The 18,374-nt window shown below is 46.5% G+C and overlaps 1 protein-coding gene across 34 annotated transcripts in view; it reads right to left on the bottom strand.

Moving 5' to 3' along the window:
* LOC110521175 (protein phosphatase 1 regulatory subunit 12A) overlaps window positions 1–18,374 on the bottom strand; it is a 67,438-nt gene that overhangs the window by 31,856 nt on the left and 17,208 nt on the right. For 18 of the 34 annotated variants that reach the window (XR_016495045.1, XR_016495044.1, XR_016495046.1 and 15 more), the window contains exons 7-16: window positions 14,396–14,481; window positions 5,863–6,176; window positions 5,243–5,352; window positions 4,724–4,966; window positions 2,901–2,983; window positions 2,512–2,598; window positions 2,055–2,147; window positions 1,214–1,312; window positions 488–578; window positions 79–249 (exon numbers count right to left, since the gene is read on the bottom strand). Coding sequence is in view for 20 of the 34 variants with exons in the window: in XM_036969364.2 (XP_036825259.2) it covers window positions 79–249; window positions 488–578; window positions 1,214–1,312; window positions 2,055–2,147; window positions 2,512–2,598; window positions 2,901–2,983; window positions 4,724–4,966; window positions 5,243–5,352; window positions 5,863–6,176; window positions 14,396–14,481 (1,377 nt within the window). In the remaining 14 variants the exon portion in view is untranslated. The remainder of the gene's footprint in view (window positions 1–78; window positions 250–487; window positions 579–1,213; window positions 1,313–2,054; window positions 2,148–2,511; window positions 2,599–2,900; window positions 2,984–4,723; window positions 4,967–5,242; window positions 5,353–5,862; window positions 6,177–14,395; window positions 14,482–18,374) is intronic. The other 16 variants (XM_036969367.2, XM_090230982.1, XM_090230977.1 and 13 more) reach the window with 6 other exon arrangements.

Here is an 18,374-nt window from a genome sequence, read left to right as displayed (position 1 = left end):
GGGTGTAGTGTGTAGGGGTTAAATACAGCTGCTCTAGGGTGCAGGGTGTAGGGTGTAGGGGTTAAATACTGCTCTCACCCCCTCTTCTGCTTTCTTCTTATTGGCCTCTTCCTTCTCCTCCTCCTCTTTCCTTGTCTTGTCTCTCTCTTTGTCCGTCTGTGCGGTCTTCATTGTCTTGTCTCTCCCTTCGTCCGTCTGTGCGGTCTTCATTGTCTTCTCAGCTTCCTTCAGGTCTGTGAGCGTCACCCCCTGATTGGACAACAGACCCAAGGTTTTAGTCATGTCCTTGTCAGACAGACAAATCACAATGCCTGCCAATCTACTGGATCGTTCCATGTCATTTGCGTTTGAAATCTCTTCTCTCCTTCACTGATTGGAGAAGACTTATCAGGTGAAGACAATATGGTGAAAGGAAGCTCATTGATTCCTCAGATCAGATGAAGGAGAGAAGGAAATGCTGTGCATCTCCTGTCTGGATATATCTGACCTGAGTGGATCGCCGTGACTGTCTGGCGTGTCTGGAGCGAGCCTTCCTCTGAGCCTCAGCCTCCTCATCACGTACCGGGGTCAAGTAGGACCTGGATCAGGGAAACACAAAACATTATTTATTACCCATAACATTATCATAAAATGATTTAGACATCAGGCACCATTTAGACATCAGGCACCATTTAGACATCAGGCACCATTTAGACATCAGGCACTGGGGTCAGGTAGGACTTGGACCAGGGAACACAAATGATATAACTACATGGAACTATATTTAACAACAGTTGCCTACATTTAACTAATATTTAGCTACATAGATAACATAGACAGCAGGAAAGAAAACAAGGACAAAGATAAGGAGAAAGGTAAGAGGGGGGAGAAAGGTGAGAGGGGAGAAAGGTAAGAGGGGGGAGAAAGGTGAGAGGGGAAAAAGGTGAGAGGGGAGAAAGGTAAGAGGGGAATTGACAGAATTGAAAGGTCACAGATCATTATCCCAGGAGGCTGTGCATGATCCAGAGTCCGCTTAGTAGACCACTACACCACTCTGGCACATAACTTTCAACTACATTTAATCACATTCAACAACACTCAACTACAACTGCAGCCTCACACCCTCGGCACACCACTGTGTTTAAAGGTGAAAGTTCAAACATCTAGAAAACAAATAGGCTCTGTAAACTCTAAACGCTGAAACATCGTTGCCGTCATGGTGAGAAAGACTCACTTGCGCCTCTGCTTGGTCTCCAGATCGCTGCCCCCGCCGGTCGTGGTGGTGACAGAACCCTGCTCCTTCTCCTTCTTCTCTGCCTGCTCCTGAGCCAGTCTGAAATAGAGGGAGAGAGAGGGGAGAGAGAGATAAGAGGGGGGGGGTAGAGAGGAGACAGACAGGGGGAGGAGAGAGAGAGGGCAGAGGAGACAGACAGGGGGTTGAGAGGAGAGAGAGAGGGCAGAGGAGACAGACAGGGGGTTGAGAGGAGAGAGAGAGGGCAGAGGAGACAGACAGGGGGTTGAGAGGAGAGAGAGAGAGGGCAGAGGAGACAGACAGGGGGAGGAGACAGACAGGGGGTAGAGAGGAGAGAGAGAGATGGTAGAGAAGAGAGAGAGAGATTGAGGGGAGAGAGACAGGGTAGAGAGGAGAGAGAGAGCGAGGGTAGAGAGGAGAGAGCGAGGGTAGAGAGGAGAGAGAAAGGGTGGAGAGAGAAAGGGTAGAGAGAAAGGGTAGAGAGACAGGGTAGAGAGACAGGGTAGAGAGACAGGGTAGAGAGACAGGGTAGAGAGGAGACAGACAGGAGTAGAGGGTAGACAGACAGGAGTAGAGGGTAGAGAGGAGAGAGCGAGGGTAGAGAGGAGAGAGAGAGGGTAGAGGAGAGAGAGAGAGAGAGAGAGAGAGAGAGGGTAGATAGAGAGGAATACATATTTAGTCCTTGCATCCATAACTATGACTTTGAGAGTGGTTACATTTCTCCAGCCCCACACCTAAGCTTTACAGCAAACCAAGTGGCAGGGCTGCTGTGTCGTTTGCTCTAAAAGGAATTAAGGACCGTGCCATTATCAGACACACCCACCTCTGGGCCACCAGGATGTTGAGTCGACTGAGTCCAACAGAGGAGCTACTTCCTGTCCCCGTGGGGTCATCCGGTTTGTGTCCATAGGATGAGCTGGGAATACCAACCAGACCTATTGACCATCATATCTACAGCATATTCTCTACCACAGCCACATAAACAGTGTCTATGGCAAGGTCTCCCATGTAAACAGAGGTCCACTACTTTTTCACAGTTGAATCAGTTTGGAAGCCTGACGAGGACGAATAATGGGACAAGCTGGTTAAATAAAGACAATATACTCAGAGACAATATACTCAGAGACAATATACTCAGAGACAATATACTCAGAGACAACGCATCCAGCAGTGTAATATTGAACACAGAATAAGAGTGTATGGAGGAGAGACCACATCCAACCAGAAGTCCTAAGAGTGGACAACACACCAATGAGTAGAGCCAAGGCTGTAGGACATACCTGAGAGGCAAGGAGGGAGTGGAGCTACTAAGATCACTTCCAGTACTATTGAGGCGTCGGGTGTAAGAGGAGCTACGACTCAGCCAGCTGAGGGAGAGAGGCGGGGGAGGGTGGGGTGTGAGGGAGAGAGGCGGGGGAGGGTGGGTGTGAGAGAGAGAGAGAGAGAGAGAGAGAGAGAGAGAGAGAGAGAGAGAGAGAGAGAGAGAGAGAGAGAGAGAGAGAGAGAGAGAGAGAGAGAGAGAGAGAGAGAAGAATGGTGGTGAAGCAGTGAAGCTCAAAACCGGTTTATCTTTCCTCACACAGACACACAGTGAAGCTGATGAGCAGCCTTTCACTGCCACTCCATACTGTGGTACGTGACAGCATCTTGTGAGGCAAGCTGAGCCCACCTGCTAGTGCCCTCTGGGTTGGTGTCTGGCATACTGAAGAGACGTCTGGTTGGACTGGGGTTCACTCTGGCAGTCCTGGGTTCCTGAAAGTACAAGGCTATGTAGTTGGTCCAGTCTAAGAGGGCAGTAGTGTATTAGAGGTGCTGATGTAGTTGGTCCAGTCTAAGAGGACAGTAGTGATGTAGTTGGTCCAGTCTAAGATGACAGTACTGATGTAGTTGGTCCAGTCTAAGAGGACAGTACTGATGTAGTTGGTCCAGTCTAAGAGGACAGTAGGGATGTAGGTGGTCCAGTCTAAGAGGACAGTAGTGTATTAGAGGTGGTGATGTAGTTGGTCCAGTCTAAGAGGATAGTAGTGATATAGTTGGTCCAGTCTAAGAGGACAGTAGTGATGTAGATGGTCCAGTCTAAGAGTACAGTAGTGTATTAGAGGTGCTGATGTAGTTGGTCAAGTCTAAGAGGACAGTAGTGATGTAGTGGGTCCAGTCTAAGAGGGCAGTACTGATGTAGTTGGTTCAGTCTAAGAGGACAGTAGTGTATTAGAGGTGCTGATGTAGTTGGTCCAGTCTAAGAGGGCAGTAGTGTATTAGAGGTGGTGATGTAGTTGGTCCAGTCTAAGAGGATAGTAGTGATATAGTTGGTCCAGTCTAAGAGTACAGTAGTGTATTAGAGGTGCTGATGTAGTTGGTCAAGTCTAAGAGTACAGTGGTGTATTAGAGGTGCTGATGTAGTTGATCCAGTCTAAGAGGACAGTAGTGATGTAGTTGGTCCAGTCTAAGAGGACAGTAGTGATGTAGTTGGTCCAGTCTAAGAGGACAGTACTGATGTAGTTGGTTCAGTCTAAGAGGACAGTAGTGATGTAGTTGGTCCAGTCTAAGAGGACAGTAGTGTATTAGAGGTGCTGATGTAGTTGGTCCAGTCTAAGAGGACAGTAGTGATGTAGTTGGTCCAGTCTAAGAGGGCAGTACTGATGTAGTTGGTTCAGTCTAAGAGGACAGTAGTGATGTAGTTGGTCCAGTCTAAGAGGGCAGTACTGATGTAGTTGGTCCAGTCTAAGAGGACAGTAGTGATGTAGTTGGTCCAGTCTAAGAGGACAGTAGTGTATTAGAGGTGCTGATGTAGTTGGTCCAGTCTAAGAGGACAGTAGTGATGTAGTTGGTCCAGTCTAAGAGGGCAGTACTGATGTAGTTGGTTCAGTCTAAGAGGACAGTAGTGATGTAGTTGGTCCAGTCTAAGAGGGCAGTACTGATGTAGTTGGTCCAGTCTAAGAGGACAGTAGTGATGTAGTTGGTCCAGTCTAAGAGGACAGTAGTGTATTAGAGGTGCTGATGTAGTTGGTCCAGTCTAAGAGGACAGTAGTGATGTAGTTGGTCCAGTCTAAGAGGACAGTAGTGATGTAGTTGGTCCAGTCTAAGAGGACAGTACTGATGTAGTTGGTTCAGTCTAAGAGGACAGTAGTGATGTAGTTGGTCCAGTCTAAGAGGACAGTAGTGATGTAGATGGTCCAGTCTAAGAGGACAGTAGTGATGTAGATGGTCCAGTCTAAGAGGGCAGTACTGATGTAGTTGGTCCAGTCTAAGAGTACAGTAGTGATGTAGTTGGTCCAGTCTAAGAGGACAGTAGTGTACTGGAGGTTGCTGAGTGGGCATTCTTTGAGCCTATTGGTGAATCTCAGTTGTCTTTCCTTGATTCCCCATGTCCTCTTTCCTCTCCTACTTCTCAAGAGAAGGAAACGAGGACAGAAGATGTGAGGAATCAAGGATATACAACTAGTTTTAACATGTAAACAAAGTCAATGACATCAATAACAATGATTTCTCTACCTTGGTGTCTGTGGTGGTGTTGTTGGAGCTGAGGCGTGGGCTGGAGGCAGAGCGGGTCATCCCTATGCCCAGGCCAGACTCAGGGGCCCCGCGGGTGGACTCCTGGCTGGGGTCGTTGGCCCCTGAAGGACCCAGGGTCACAGAGCTGCCTGCCTTACGAAGAGAGGTCCTCCAGGAGCCAGGGGCCGCGCCAGGGGCCGAGCTAGGGGCCACTTCGGGGGCTGGGGGCTTCCCTGGGTCCTGCTACTTACACAACATAGAGAAAGAGAGTTAACTTTGAGTAATCTCATCACTTTGGGGGCGAGGAATCAAATAGACTCAAATCAACAGCCTTCCCAGAGCGATATTAAAGGCAATTTCTCAGGAGTTCACAGGTCAAGCAGAATTCAATAGCAGAGAGAGGTTGTTAATCTGAGCTTGTTTAAAACCTGTCTTAGTCGATTCCATTATGAGGAGCTACAATCTCCTAAAGAGAATGTTGTTGTTGTTCAAAACTGCAATAGAAAATCTGTGTCGTACCTTTTTGGCCGGGTCTCCTGAAGTGCTGGTTGCCGTGGAGGTAGCGTGGGTGGAGGAGCTGTTGCATTTGTTGTTCAAGTTGTTGATGATCTCTCGGTTTTTGGCTTTCTCTGCAACAACAACACAACCGATCAGTCAGTCCATGTGACTGGGACCATGAAAACAACAGCATCTGTACCAGAACATTTTATTTTTTTTACCTTTATTTAACTTGGCAAGTTAGTTAAAAGAACAAATTCTTATTTTCAATGACGGACTAGGAACAGTGGGTTAACTGCCTTGTTCAGGGGGCAGAACGACAGATTTGTACCTTGTCAGCTTGGGGGTTTGAACTTGCAACCTTCAGGTTACTAGTCCAACGCTCTAACCACTAGGCTACCCTGCCGCACCGAAGTATTGGTGTACGGAACCAATACCATTAAAGAATAACTGCCGTTTCTTCGAATGGTTGGAGATAATAAGCGAGAATTGGAATTTCAGTTTACTTCCTGAATCGACCCCCCCCCCCCAAAAAAAACGGTGTATTATAAATCTTCAGAGTGTCCCTCAGGGCCCTGGTCAAAAGTAGTGCACTATATAGGGAATAGGGGGCCACTTGGGAAGTAAACTCAGTCTCTTACCTGATTCAGCATCACTCTCAGATTCGTCGTCCTCCTCTTCTGAACTGGAGCTGCTGGAGGCCTTGCCCTGTCCCTGTGTCCCCTGCGTCCCAGGCTGGCCCGGTCCCTGCGTCCCAGGCAGGCCCGGTCCCTGAGTCCCAGGCAGGCCCGGTCCCTGAGTCCCAGGCAGGCCCGGTCCCTGAGTCCCAGGCAGGCCTTGTCCTCCCTCCTCCTCTTCTTCTTCGGCTGGGCTGCTGGTCAGGGCAGGGGGAGGGTGCTTCTCTCTCTCGTGGAGGCAGATCTTCTCTCTGCTGCTCATACGAGAGATTGAGGTCCTGCAGGGGAGGGGCAGGGGGGCGGGGATAGGATGACAGGTAGGCATGCAGGAGGCAATCAGTGAGGGCGATCACTCAGGGTGCAGCAAACCAGAGTGTGTGTGTGGGCAAAAACAAAGTAGGATGTCGACTGTGTCTGAATCTGGGCTGGAAACTGGACCAACATTTAACAGATGTGTAACAACAACAATCTAGAAAATATCTCTTTGATGTAGGTTTCCAAACATACATCGTCATAGCAACAAACATCTGGAAAACCAACCCAGTGTGAGGAGGGCGTGACTAGAGGAGGGTGTGACTAGGGGAGGGTTTGACTAGAGGAGGGTGTGACTAGAGGAGGGTTTGACTAGAGGAGGGTGTGACTAGAGGAGGGCGTGACTAGAGGAGAGCGTGACTAGAGGAGGGGGTGACTAGGGGAGGGCGTGACTAGAAGAGGGTGTGACTAGCAGAGGGCGTGGCTAGGGGAGGGCGTGACTAGGGGAGGGCGTGACAACGGGAGGGCGTGACTAGGGGAGGGCGTAACTAGGTTGGTTCTCCTCCTCCATCCATATCACTCTTGTGGCAGTGTGAGGATGGAGTGACTCGAGGAGGGCGTGACTAGAGGACTAGTGTGAGGATGGAGTGACTAGCTTGCAAGGCAGCTGACACTGGTGAAATACAAACAGTAAAACACAAAGGACTGATTCAGTGATTCAGGTCAGTAAAACACAAAGGACTGATTCAGTGACTCAGGTCAGTAAAACACAAAGGACTGATTCAGTGACTCAGGTCAGTAAAACACAAAGGACTGATTCAGTGATTCAGGTCAGTAAAACACAAAGGACTGATTCAGTGATTCAGGTCAGTAAAACACAAAGGACTGATTCAGTGACTCAGGCCAGTAAAACACAAAGGACTGATTCAGTGACTCAGGTCAGTAAAACACAAAGGACTGATTCAGTGACTCAGGTCAGTAAAACACAAAGGACTGATTCAGTGACTCAGGTCAGTAAAACACAAAGGACTGATTCAGTGATTCAGGTCAGTAAAACACAAAGGACTGATTCAGTGATTCAGGTCAGTAAAACACAAAGGACTGATTCAGTGACTCAGGCCAGTAAAACACAAAGGACTGATTCAGTGACTCAGGTCAGTAAAACACAAAGGACTGATTCAGTGATTCAGGTCAGTAAAACACAAAGGACTGATTCAGTGACTCAGGTCAGTAAAACACAAAGGACTGATTCAGTGATTCAGGTCAGTAAAACACAAAGGACTGATTCAGGTCAGTAAAACACAAAGGACTGATTCAGTGATTCAGGTCAGTAAAACACAAAGGACTGATTCAGTGACTCAGGTCAGGAAAAACACAAAGGACTGATTCAGGTCAGTAAAACACAAAGGACTGATTCAGTGACTCAGGTCAGTAAAACACAAAGGACTGATTCAGGTCAGTAAAACACAAAGGACTGATTCAGTGACTCAGGTCAGTAAAACACAAAGGACTGATTCAGTGACTCAGGTCAGGAAAAACACAAAGGACTGATTCAGTGACTCAGGTCAGTAAAACAAAGGGCTGATTCAGGTCAGTAAAACACAACGGACTGATTCAGTGACTCAGGTCAGTAAAACACAACGGACTGATTCAGTGACTCAGGTCAGTAAAACACAACGGACTGATTCAGTGACTCAGGTCAGTAAAACGCAACGGACTGATTCAGTGACTCAGGTCAGTAAAACACAAAGGACTGATTCAGTGACTCAGGTCAGTAAAACACAAAGGACTGATTCAGTGATTCAGGTCAGTAAAACACAAAGGACTGATTCAGTGATTCAGGTCAGTAAAACACAAAGGACTGATTCAGTGACTCAGGTCAGTAAAACACAAAGGACTGATTCAGTGACTCAGGTCAGTAAAACACAAAGGACTGATTCAGTGATTCAGGTCAGTAAAACACAAAGGACTGATTCAGTGACTCAGGTCAGTAAAACACAAAGGACTGATTCAGTGACTCAGGTCAGTAAAACACAAAGGACTGATTCAGTGATTCAGGTCAGTAAAACACAAAGGACTGATTCAGTGACTCAGGTCAGTAAAACACAAAGGACTGAGTCAGTGATTCAGGTCAGTAAAACACAAAGGACTGATTCAGTGATTCAGGTCAGTAAAACACAAAGGACTGATTCAGTGACTCAGGTCAGTAAAACACAAAGGACTGATTCAGTGACTCAGGTCAGTAAAACACAAAGGACTGATTCAGTGACTCAGGTCAGTAAAACACAAAGGACTGATTCAGTGACTCAGGTCAGTAAAACACAAAGGACTGATTCAGTGACTCAGGTCAGTAAAACACAAAGGACTGATTCAGTGATTCAGGTCAGTAAAACACAAAGGACTGATTCAGTGACTCAGGTCAGTAAAACACAAAGGACTGAGTCAGTGATTCAGGTCAGTAAAACACAAAGGACTGATTCAGTGATTCAGGTCAGTAAAACACAAAGGACTGATTCAGTGACTCAGGTCAGTAAAACACAAAGGACTGATTCAGTGACTCAGGTCAGTAAAACACAAAGGACTGATTCAGTGACTCAGGTCAGTAAAACACAAAGGACTGATTCAGTGACTCAGGTCAGTAAAACACAAAGGACTGATTCAGTGACTCAGGTCAGTAAAACACAAAGGACTGATTCAGTGATTCAGGTCAGTAAAACACAAATCAAATCAAATTTTATTTGTCACATACACATGGTTAGCAGATGTTAATGCGAGTGTAGCGAAATGCTTGTGCTTCTAGTTCCGACAATGCAGTAATAACAAGTAATCTAACTAACAATTCCAAAACTACTGTCTTGTACACAGTGTAAGGGGATAAAGAATATGTAAGGATATATGAATGAGTGATGGTACAGAGCAGCATAGGCAAGATACAGTAGATGGTATCGAGTACAGTATGTACAAATGAGATGAGTATGTAAACAAAGTGGCATAGTTTAAAGTGGCTAGTGATACATGTATTACATAAGGATACAGTCGATGATATAGAGTACAGTATATACGTATGCATATGAGATGGATAATGTAGGGTAAGTAACATTATATAAGGTAGCATTGTTTAAAGTGGCTAGTGATATATTTACATCATTTCCCATCAATTCCCATTATTAAAGTGGCTGGAGTTGAGTCAGTGTCAGTGTGTTGGCAGCAGCCACTCAGTGTTAGTGGTGGCTGTTTAACAGTCTGATGGCCTTGAGATAGAAGCTGTTTTTCAGTCTCTCGGTCCCAGCTTTGATGCACCTGTACTGACCTCGCCTTCTGGATGATAGCGGGGTGAACAGGCAGTGGCTCGGGTGGTTGATGTCCTTGATGATCTTTATGGCCTTCCTGTGACATCGGGTGGTGTAGGTGTCCTGGAGGGCAGGTAGTTTGCCTCCGGTGATGCGTTGTGCAGACCTCACTACCCTCTGGAGAGCCTTACGGTTGAGGGCGGTGCAGTTGCCATACCAGGCGGTGATACAGCCCGCCAGGATGCTCTCGATTGTGCATCTGTAGGAGTTTGTGAGTGCTTTTGGTGACAAGCCGAATTTCTTCAGCCTCCTGAGGTTGAAGAGGCGCTGCTGCGCCTTCTTCACGATGCTGTCTGTGTGAGTGGACCAATTCAGTTTTTCTGTGATGTGTATGCCGAGGAACTTAAAACTTGCTACCCTCTCCACTACTGTTCCATCGATGTGGATAGGGGGGTGTTCCCTCTGCTGTTTCCTGAAGTCCACAATCATCTCCTTAGTTTTGTTGACGTTGAGTGTGAGGTTATTTTCCTGACACCACACTCCGAGGCCCCTCACCTCCTCCCTGTAGGCCGTCTCGTCGTTGTTGGTAATCAAGCCTACCACTGATGTGTCGTCCGCAAACTTGATGATTGAGTTGGAGGCGTGCGTGGCCACGCAGTCGTGGGTGAACAGGGAGTACAGGAGAGGGCTCAGAACGCACCCTTGTGGGGCCCCAGTGTTGAGGATCAGCGGGGAGGAGATGTTGTTGCCTACCCTCACCACCTGGGGGCGGCCCGTCAGGAAGTCCAGTACCCAGTTGCACAGGGCGGGGTCGAGACCCAGGGTCTCGAGCTTGATGACGAGCTTGGAGGGTACTATGGTGTTAAATGCCGAGCTGTAGTCGATGAACAGCATTCTCACATAGGTATTCCTCTTGTCCAGATGGGTTAGGGCAGTGTGCAGTGCGGTTGAGATTGCATCGTCTGTGGACCTATTTGGGCGGTAAGCAAATTGGAGTGGGTCTAGGGTGTCAGGTAGGGTGGAGGTGATATGGTCCTTGACTAGTCTCTCAAAGCACTTCATGATGACGGATGTGAGTGCTACGGGGCGGTAGTCGTTTAGCTCAGTTACCTTAGCTTTCTTGGGAACAGGAACAATGGTGGCCCTCTTGAAGCATGTGGGAACAGCAGACTGGCATAGGGATTGATTGAATATGTCCGTAAACACACCGGCCAGCTGGTCTGCGCATGCTCTGAGGGCGCGGCTGGGGATGCCGTCTGGGCCTGCAGCCTTGCGAGGGTTAACACGTTTAAATGTCTTACTCACCTCGGCTGCAGTGAAGGAGAGACCGCATGTTTTCGTTGCAGGCCGTGTCAGTGGCACTGTATTGTCCTCAAAGCGGGCAAAAAAGTTATTTAGTCTGCCTGGGAGCAAGACATCCTGGTCCGTGACTGGGCTGGATTTCTTCCTGTAGTCCGTGATTGACTGTAGACCCTGCCACATGCCTCTTGTGTCTGAGCCGTTGAATTGAGATTCTACTTTGTCTCTGTACTGGCGCTTAGCTTGTTTGATAGCCTTGCGGAGGGAATAGCTACACTGTTTGTATTCGGTCATGTTACCAGATACCTTGCCCTGATTAAAAGCAGTGGTTTGCGCTTTCAGTTTCACACGAATGCTGCCATCAATCCACGGTTTCTGGTTAGGGAATGTTTTAATCGTTGCTATGGGAACGACATCTTCAACGCACATTCTAATGAACTCGCACACCGAATCAGCGTATTCGTCAATGTTGTTATCTGACGCAATACGAAACATCTCCCAGTCCACGTGATGGAAGCAGTCTTGGAGTGTGGAGTCAGCTTGGTCGGACCAGCGTTGGACAGACCTCAGCGTGGGAGCCTCTTGTTTTAGTTTCTGTCTGTAGGCAGGGATCAACAAAATGGAGTCGTGGTCAGCTTTTCCGAAAGGGGGGCGGGGCAGGGCCTTATATGCGTCGCGGAAGTTAGAGTAACAATGATCCAAGGTCTTTCCACCCCTGGTTGCGCAATCGATATGCTGATAAAATTTAGGGAGTCTTGTTTTCAGATTAGCCTTGTTAAAATCCCCAGCTACAATGAATGCAGCCTCCGGATAAATCGTTTCCAGTTTGCAGAGAGTTAAATAAAGTTCGTTCAGAGCCATCGATGTGTCTGCTTGGGGGGGATATATACGGCTGTGATTATAATCGAAGAGAATTCTCTTGGTAGATAATGCGGTCTACATTTGATTGTGAGGAATTCTAAATCAGGTGAACAGAAGGATTTGAGTTCCTGTATGTTTCTTTCATCACACCATGTCACGTTGGCCATGAGGCATACGCCCCCGCCCCTCTTCTTACCAGAAAGATGTTTGTTTCTGTCAGCGCGATGCGTGGAGAAACCCGTTGGCTGCACCGCTTCGGATAGAGTCTCTCCAGTGAGCCATGTTTCAGTGAAGCAAAGGACGTTACAGTCTCTGATGTCCCTCTGGAATGCTACCCTTGCTCGGATTTTATCAACCTTGTTGTCAAGAGACTGGACATTGGCAAGAAGAATGCTAGGGAGTGGTGCACGGTGTGCCCGTCTCCGGAGTCTGACCAGAAGACCGCCTTGTTTCCCTCTCTTTCGGAGTCGTTTTTTTGGGTCGCTGCATAGGATCCACTCCGTTGTCCTGTTTGTAAGGCAGAACACAGGGTCCGCGTCGCGAAAAACATATTCTTGGTCGTACTGATGGTGAGTTGACGCTGATCTTATATTCAGTAGTTCTTCTCGACTGTATGTAATGAAACCTAAGATGACCTGGGGTACTAATGTAAGAAATAACACGTAAAAAAACAAAAAACTGCATAGTTTCCTAGGAACGCGAAGCGAGGCGGCCATCTCTGTCGGCGCCGGAAGTATGTTATCTCGAACGGACTGATTCATCTCAAAGGACTGATTCAGTGACTCAGGTCAGTAAAACACAAAGGACTGATTCAGTGACTCAGGTCAGTAAAACACAAAGGACTGATTCAGTGACTCAGGTCAGTAAAACACGAAGGACTGATTCGGTGACTCAGGTCAGTAAAACACAAAGGACTGATTCAGTGACTCAGGTCAGTAAAACACAAAGGACTGATTCAGTGATTCAGGTCAGTAAAACACAAAGGACTGATTCAGTGACTCAGGTCAGTAAAACACAAAGGACTGATTCGGTGACTCAGGTCAGTAAAACACAAAGGACTGATTCAGTGATTCAGGTCAGTAAAACACAAAGGACTGATTCAGTGACTCAGGTCAGTAAAACACGAAGGACTGATTCGGTGACTCAGGTCAGTAAAACACAAAGGACTGATTCAGGTCAGTAAAACACAAAGGACTGATTCAGTGACTCAGGTCAGTAAAACACAAAGGACTGATTCAGTGACTCAGGTCAGTAAAACACAAAGGACTGATTCAGTGACTCAGGTCAGTAAAACACAAAGGACTGATTCAGTGACTCAGGTCAGTAAAACACAAAGGACTGATTCAGTGACTTAGGCCAGTAAAACACAAAGGACTGATTCAGTGACTCAGGTCAGTAAAACACAAAGGACTGATTCAGTGACTCAGGCCAGTAAAACACAAAGGACTGATTCAGTGATTCAGGTCAGTAAAACACAAAGGACTGATTCAGTGATTCAGGTCAGTAAAACACAAAGGACTGATTCAGTGATTCAGGTCAGTAAAACACAAAGGACTGATTCAGTGACTCAGGTCAGTAAAACACAAAGGACTGATTCAGTGACTCAGGTCAGTAAAACACAAAGGACTGATTCAGTGATTCAGGTCAGTAAAACACAAAGGACTGATTCAGTGATTCAGGTCAGTAAAACACAAAGGACTGATTCAGTGATTTGTGCCATTAGGATGGTAATGTAGTACATTATGTCTGGTTCAGGTTACATCATGCTGTTGGTAGAAAGGTGTGCTACCTAATGCTGTGTGGTTCAGTATCAGTGATTCCTGGGTCAGTAACAGAAGGGTTAGTCAGTAAGAGATGGGTCAGTAACAGAGACGGGTCAGTAAAAGAGACGGGTCAGTAACAGAGACGGGTCAGTCAGTAAGAGACGGGTCAGTCAGTAAGAGACGGGTCAGTCAGTAAGAGAAGGGTCAGTCAGTAAGAGACGGGTCAGTAACAGAAACGGGTCAGTAACAGAGACGGGTCAGTAAGAGAAGGGTCAGTCAGTAAGAGACAGGTCAGTAACAGAAACGGGTTAGTAACAGAGACGGGTCAGTCACAGAGACGGGTCAGTCACAGAGACGGGTCAGTCACAGAGACGGGTTAGTAACAGAGACGGGTCAGTCACAGAGACGGGTCAGTAAAAGAGATGGGTCAGTCAGTAAGAGACGGGTCAGTCAGTAAGAGACGGCTCAGTCACAGAGACGGATCAGTCACAGAGACGGGTCAGTCAGTAAGAGAAGGGTCAGTCAGTAAGAGACGGGTCAGTAACAGAAATGGGTCAGTAACAGAGACGGGTCAGTAACAGAGACGGGTCAGTAACAGAGACGGGTCAGTCACAGAGACGGGTCAGTCACAGAGACGGGTCAGTCAGTCACAGAGACGGGTCAGTCACAGAGACGGGTCAGTCACAGAGACGGGTCAGTCACAGAGACGGGTTAGTAACAGAAACGGGTTAGTAACAGAAACGGGTTAGTAACAGAAACGGGTCAGTCAGTAAGAGACAGGTCAGTAACAGAGACGGGTCAGTAACAGAGACGGGTCAGTAACAGAGACGGGTCAGTAACAGAGACGGGTCAGTCACAGAGACGGGTCAGTAACAGAGACGGGTCAGTCACAGAGACGCGTCAGTCACAGAGACGGGTCAGTCACAGAGACGGGTCAGTAACAGAGACGGGTCAGTCACAGAGACGGGTCAGTAACAGAGACGGGTCAGTAACAGAGACGGGTCAGTAACAGAGACATGCTGGGGCACTGACCTGCGTGGTCTAACTGGTGCCATATTGATAGAAGGACTGGTTTCAATGACCGGAGGCTGGGACAGCTTGGCTTTCTCTGTACGCAACTACAGAGAGAGACAGAGAGACACAGAGTAAATACACAGGAAGAGCTATACAGAGATATATACATTGATAAACTATTTATATATATTTATACAGTGGGGCAAAAAAGTATTTAGTCAGTCACCAATTGTGCAAGTTCTCCCACTTAAAAAGATGAGAGAGGCCTGTAATTTTCATCATAGGTACACTTCAACTATGACAGACAAAATGAGAAAAAAAATCCAGAAAATCACATTGTGAAAAACGCATGTCAAAAATGTTATAAATTGATTTGAATTTTAATGAGGGAAATAGGTATTTGACCCCCTTTCAATCAGAAAGATTTCTGGCTCCCAGGTGTCTTTTATACAGATAACGAGCTGATATTCGGAGCACACTTAAAGGGAGTGCTACTAATCTCAGTTTGTTACCTGTATAAAAAGACACCTGTCCACAGAAGCAATCAATCAATCAGATTCCAAACTCTCCACCATGGCCAAGACCAAAGAGCTCTCCAAGGATGTCAGAGACAGGATTGTAGACCTACACAAGGCTGGAATGGGCTATAAGACCATCTCCAAGCAGCTTGGTGAGAAGGTGACAACAGTTGGTGTGATTATTCGCAAATGGAAGAAACACAAAAGAACTGTCAATCTCCCTCGGCCTGGGGCTCCATGCAAGATCTCACCTCGTGGAGTTGCAATGATCATGAGAACGGTGAGGAATCAGCCCAGAACTACACAGAAGGATGACCTCAAGGCAGCTGGGACCATAGTCACCAAGAAAACAATTGGTAACACACTAAGCCGTGAGGGACTGAAATCCTGCAGCGCCCGCAAGGTCCCCCCTGCTCAAGAAAGCACATATACATGCCCGTCTGAAGTTTGCCAATGAACATCTGAATGATTCAGAGGACAACTGGGTGAAAGTGTTGTGGTCAGATGAGACCAAAATGGAGCTCTTTGGCGTCAACTCAACTCACTGTGTTTGGAGGCGGAGGAATGCTGCCTATGACCCCAAGAACACCATCCCCACCGTCAAACATGGAGGTGAAAACATTATGCTTTGGGGGTGTTTTTCTGCTAAGGGGACAGGACAACTTCACCACATCAAAGGGACGATGGACGGGCCATGTACCGTCAAATCTTGGGTGAGAACCTCCTTCCCTCAGCGAGGGCATTGAAAATGGGGCGTGGATGGGTATTCCAGCATGACAATGACCCAAAACACACGGCCAAGGCAACAAAGGAGTGGCTCAAGAAGAAGCACATTAAGGCCTAGCCAGTCACCAGACGTTAATCCCATAGAACATCTGTGGAGGGAGTTGAAGGTTCGAGTTGCCAAACGTCAGCCTCGAAACCTTAATAACTTGGAGAAGATCTGCAAAGAGGAGTGGGACAAAATCCCTCCTGAGATGTGTGCAAACCTGGTGTCCAACTACAAGAAACGTCTGACCTCTGTGATTGGCATCAAGGGTTTTGCCACCAAGTACTAAGTCATGTTTTGCAGAGGGGTCAAATACTTATTTCCCTCATTAAAATGCAAATCAATTTATAACATTGTTGTTATTCTGGATATTTTTGTTGTTATTCTGTCTCTCCCTGTTCAAATAAACCATTAAAATTATAGACTGGTCATTTCTTTGTCAGTGGGCAAACGTACAAAATCAGCAGGGGATCAAATCATTTTTTACCTCACTGTATATATACATACATACACAATACCAGTCAAAAGATAGGACACACCTACTCATTTTTACTATTTTCTACATTGTAGAATAATAGTGAAGACATCAAAACTATGACATAGCACATATGGAATCACGTAGTAACCAAAAAACTGTTAAACAAATCAAAATATATTTCATATTTGAAATTCTTCAAAGTAGCATTCCTTTGCCTTGATGACGGCTTTGCACACTCTTGGCATTCTCTCAACCAGCTTCATAAGGCACCTGGAATGCATTTCAATTAACAGGTGTGCCTTGTTAAAATGTTATATTGTGGAATTTCTTTCCTTCTTAATGCATTTGAGGCAATCAGTTGTGTTGTGACAATGTAGGGGTGATATACAGAAGATCGCTCTATTTGGTAAAATACCAAGTCCATATAATGACAAGAACAGCTGAAATAAGCAAAGAGCAACGACAGTCTGTCATTACTTTAATAAAACATGAAGGTCAAAGTTAAATCGGGAAAATTTCAAGTGCAGTTGCAAAAACCATCCAGTGTTATGATGAACCTGGCTCTCTTGAGGACCGCCAAAGGAAAGGAAGACCCAGAGTTACCTCTGCTGCAGAGGATAAGTTCATTAGAGTTACCAGCTTCACAGAGTCCAAGTAACAGACACATCTCAACATCAACTGTTCAAAGGAGACTGTGTGAATCAGGCCTTCATGGTTGAATTGCTGCAAGGAAACCACTACTAAAGGACACCGATAATAATTGACTTGCTTGGTATAAGAAACACGAGCAATGGACATTAGACCGGTGGAAATTTGTCCTTTGGTCTGATGAATCCAAATTTGAGATTTTTGGTTCCAACCGCCATGTCTTTGTGAGAAGCAGAGTAGGTGAACGGACGATCTCCGCATGTGTGGTTCCCATCGTGAAGCATGGAGGAGGTGATGTTATGGTGTGGGGGTGCTTTACTGGTGAAACTGTCTGTGATTTATTTAAAATTCAATGCACACTTAACCAGCATGGCTATCACAGCATTCTGCAGCGTTACGCCATCCCATCTGGTTTGCGCATAGTGGGACTATCATTTGTTTTTCAACAGGACAATAACCCAACACAACTCCAGGCTGTATAAGAGCTATTTGACCAAGAATGAGAGTGATGGAGTGCTGCATCAGATGACCTGGGCTCCACAATCACCTGACCTAAACCCAATTGAGATGGTTTGGGATGAGTTGGACCGCAGAGTGAAGCAAAAGCAGCCAACAAGTGCTCAGCATATGTGGGAACTCCTTAAAAAAAACTGTTGGAAAAGCATTCCAGGTGAAGCTGGTTGAGAGAATGCCAAGAGTGTGAAAAGCTGTCATCAAGGCGGCTAGGTGGCTACTTTGAAGAACCTAAAATATATTTTGTTTGTTTTTTGCACGTTTTTGGTTACTACATGATTCCATATGTGTTGTTACATAGTTTTGACTGGTACTGTAATATATTTCAATGAACCACAGAACACAACACACTTCAGTAGGACAATGAAGACACAGTAAAGGTCAAAAGTCAACACGATGTTTGGATAGAGACATAAATAGGGAAAGAATTCAACCAGTGGCATGCTGAGAGAGACAGAGAGAGAGAGAGAGAGACAGATATAGACAGAGGGAGAGAGACAGAGAGAGAGAGACAGAGAGAGAGAGATAGAGAGACAGATATAGACAGAGGGAGAGAGACAGAGAGAGAGAGACATAGAGAGAGAGAGAGAGAGAGACAGAGAGACAGAGAGAGAGAGAGAGACAAAGAGAGAGAGAGACAGAGAGAGAGAGAGAGACAGATATAGACAGAGGGAGAGAGAGACAGATAGACAGAGAGAGAGAGAGACAGATAGACAGAGAGAGAGAGACAGATAGACAGAGAGAGAGAGAGAGACAGAGAGAGAGAGAGAGAGAGAGAGAGACAGATATAGACAGATATAGACAGAGGGAAAGAGACAGACATACAGACAGACAGACAGACAGAGCGAGAAAGTGAAAGTGAGAGAGAGCAGAGAGAGACAGACACACAGAGAGAGAGAGAAAGAGAGAGAGAGAGAGAGAGAGAGAGAGAGAGCAGAGACAGAGAGAAAGCGAGAGACAGAGAGACAGACAGAGGAACAGACAGAGAGAGAGAGAAAGTGAGTGAGAGAGAGAGAGAGCAGACAGAGAGAGAGCAGAGACAGAGAGAAAGGGAGAGACAGAGAGAAAGCG

This window comes from Oncorhynchus mykiss, chromosome 4 (assembly GCF_057628025.1).
Source record: "Oncorhynchus mykiss isolate SJ-2025 chromosome 4, ASM5762802v1, whole genome shotgun sequence".
NCBI classification, from domain to species: domain Eukaryota; kingdom Metazoa; phylum Chordata; class Actinopteri; order Salmoniformes; family Salmonidae; genus Oncorhynchus; species Oncorhynchus mykiss.
This window is presented reverse-complemented; position numbering and strand designations above follow the sequence as displayed.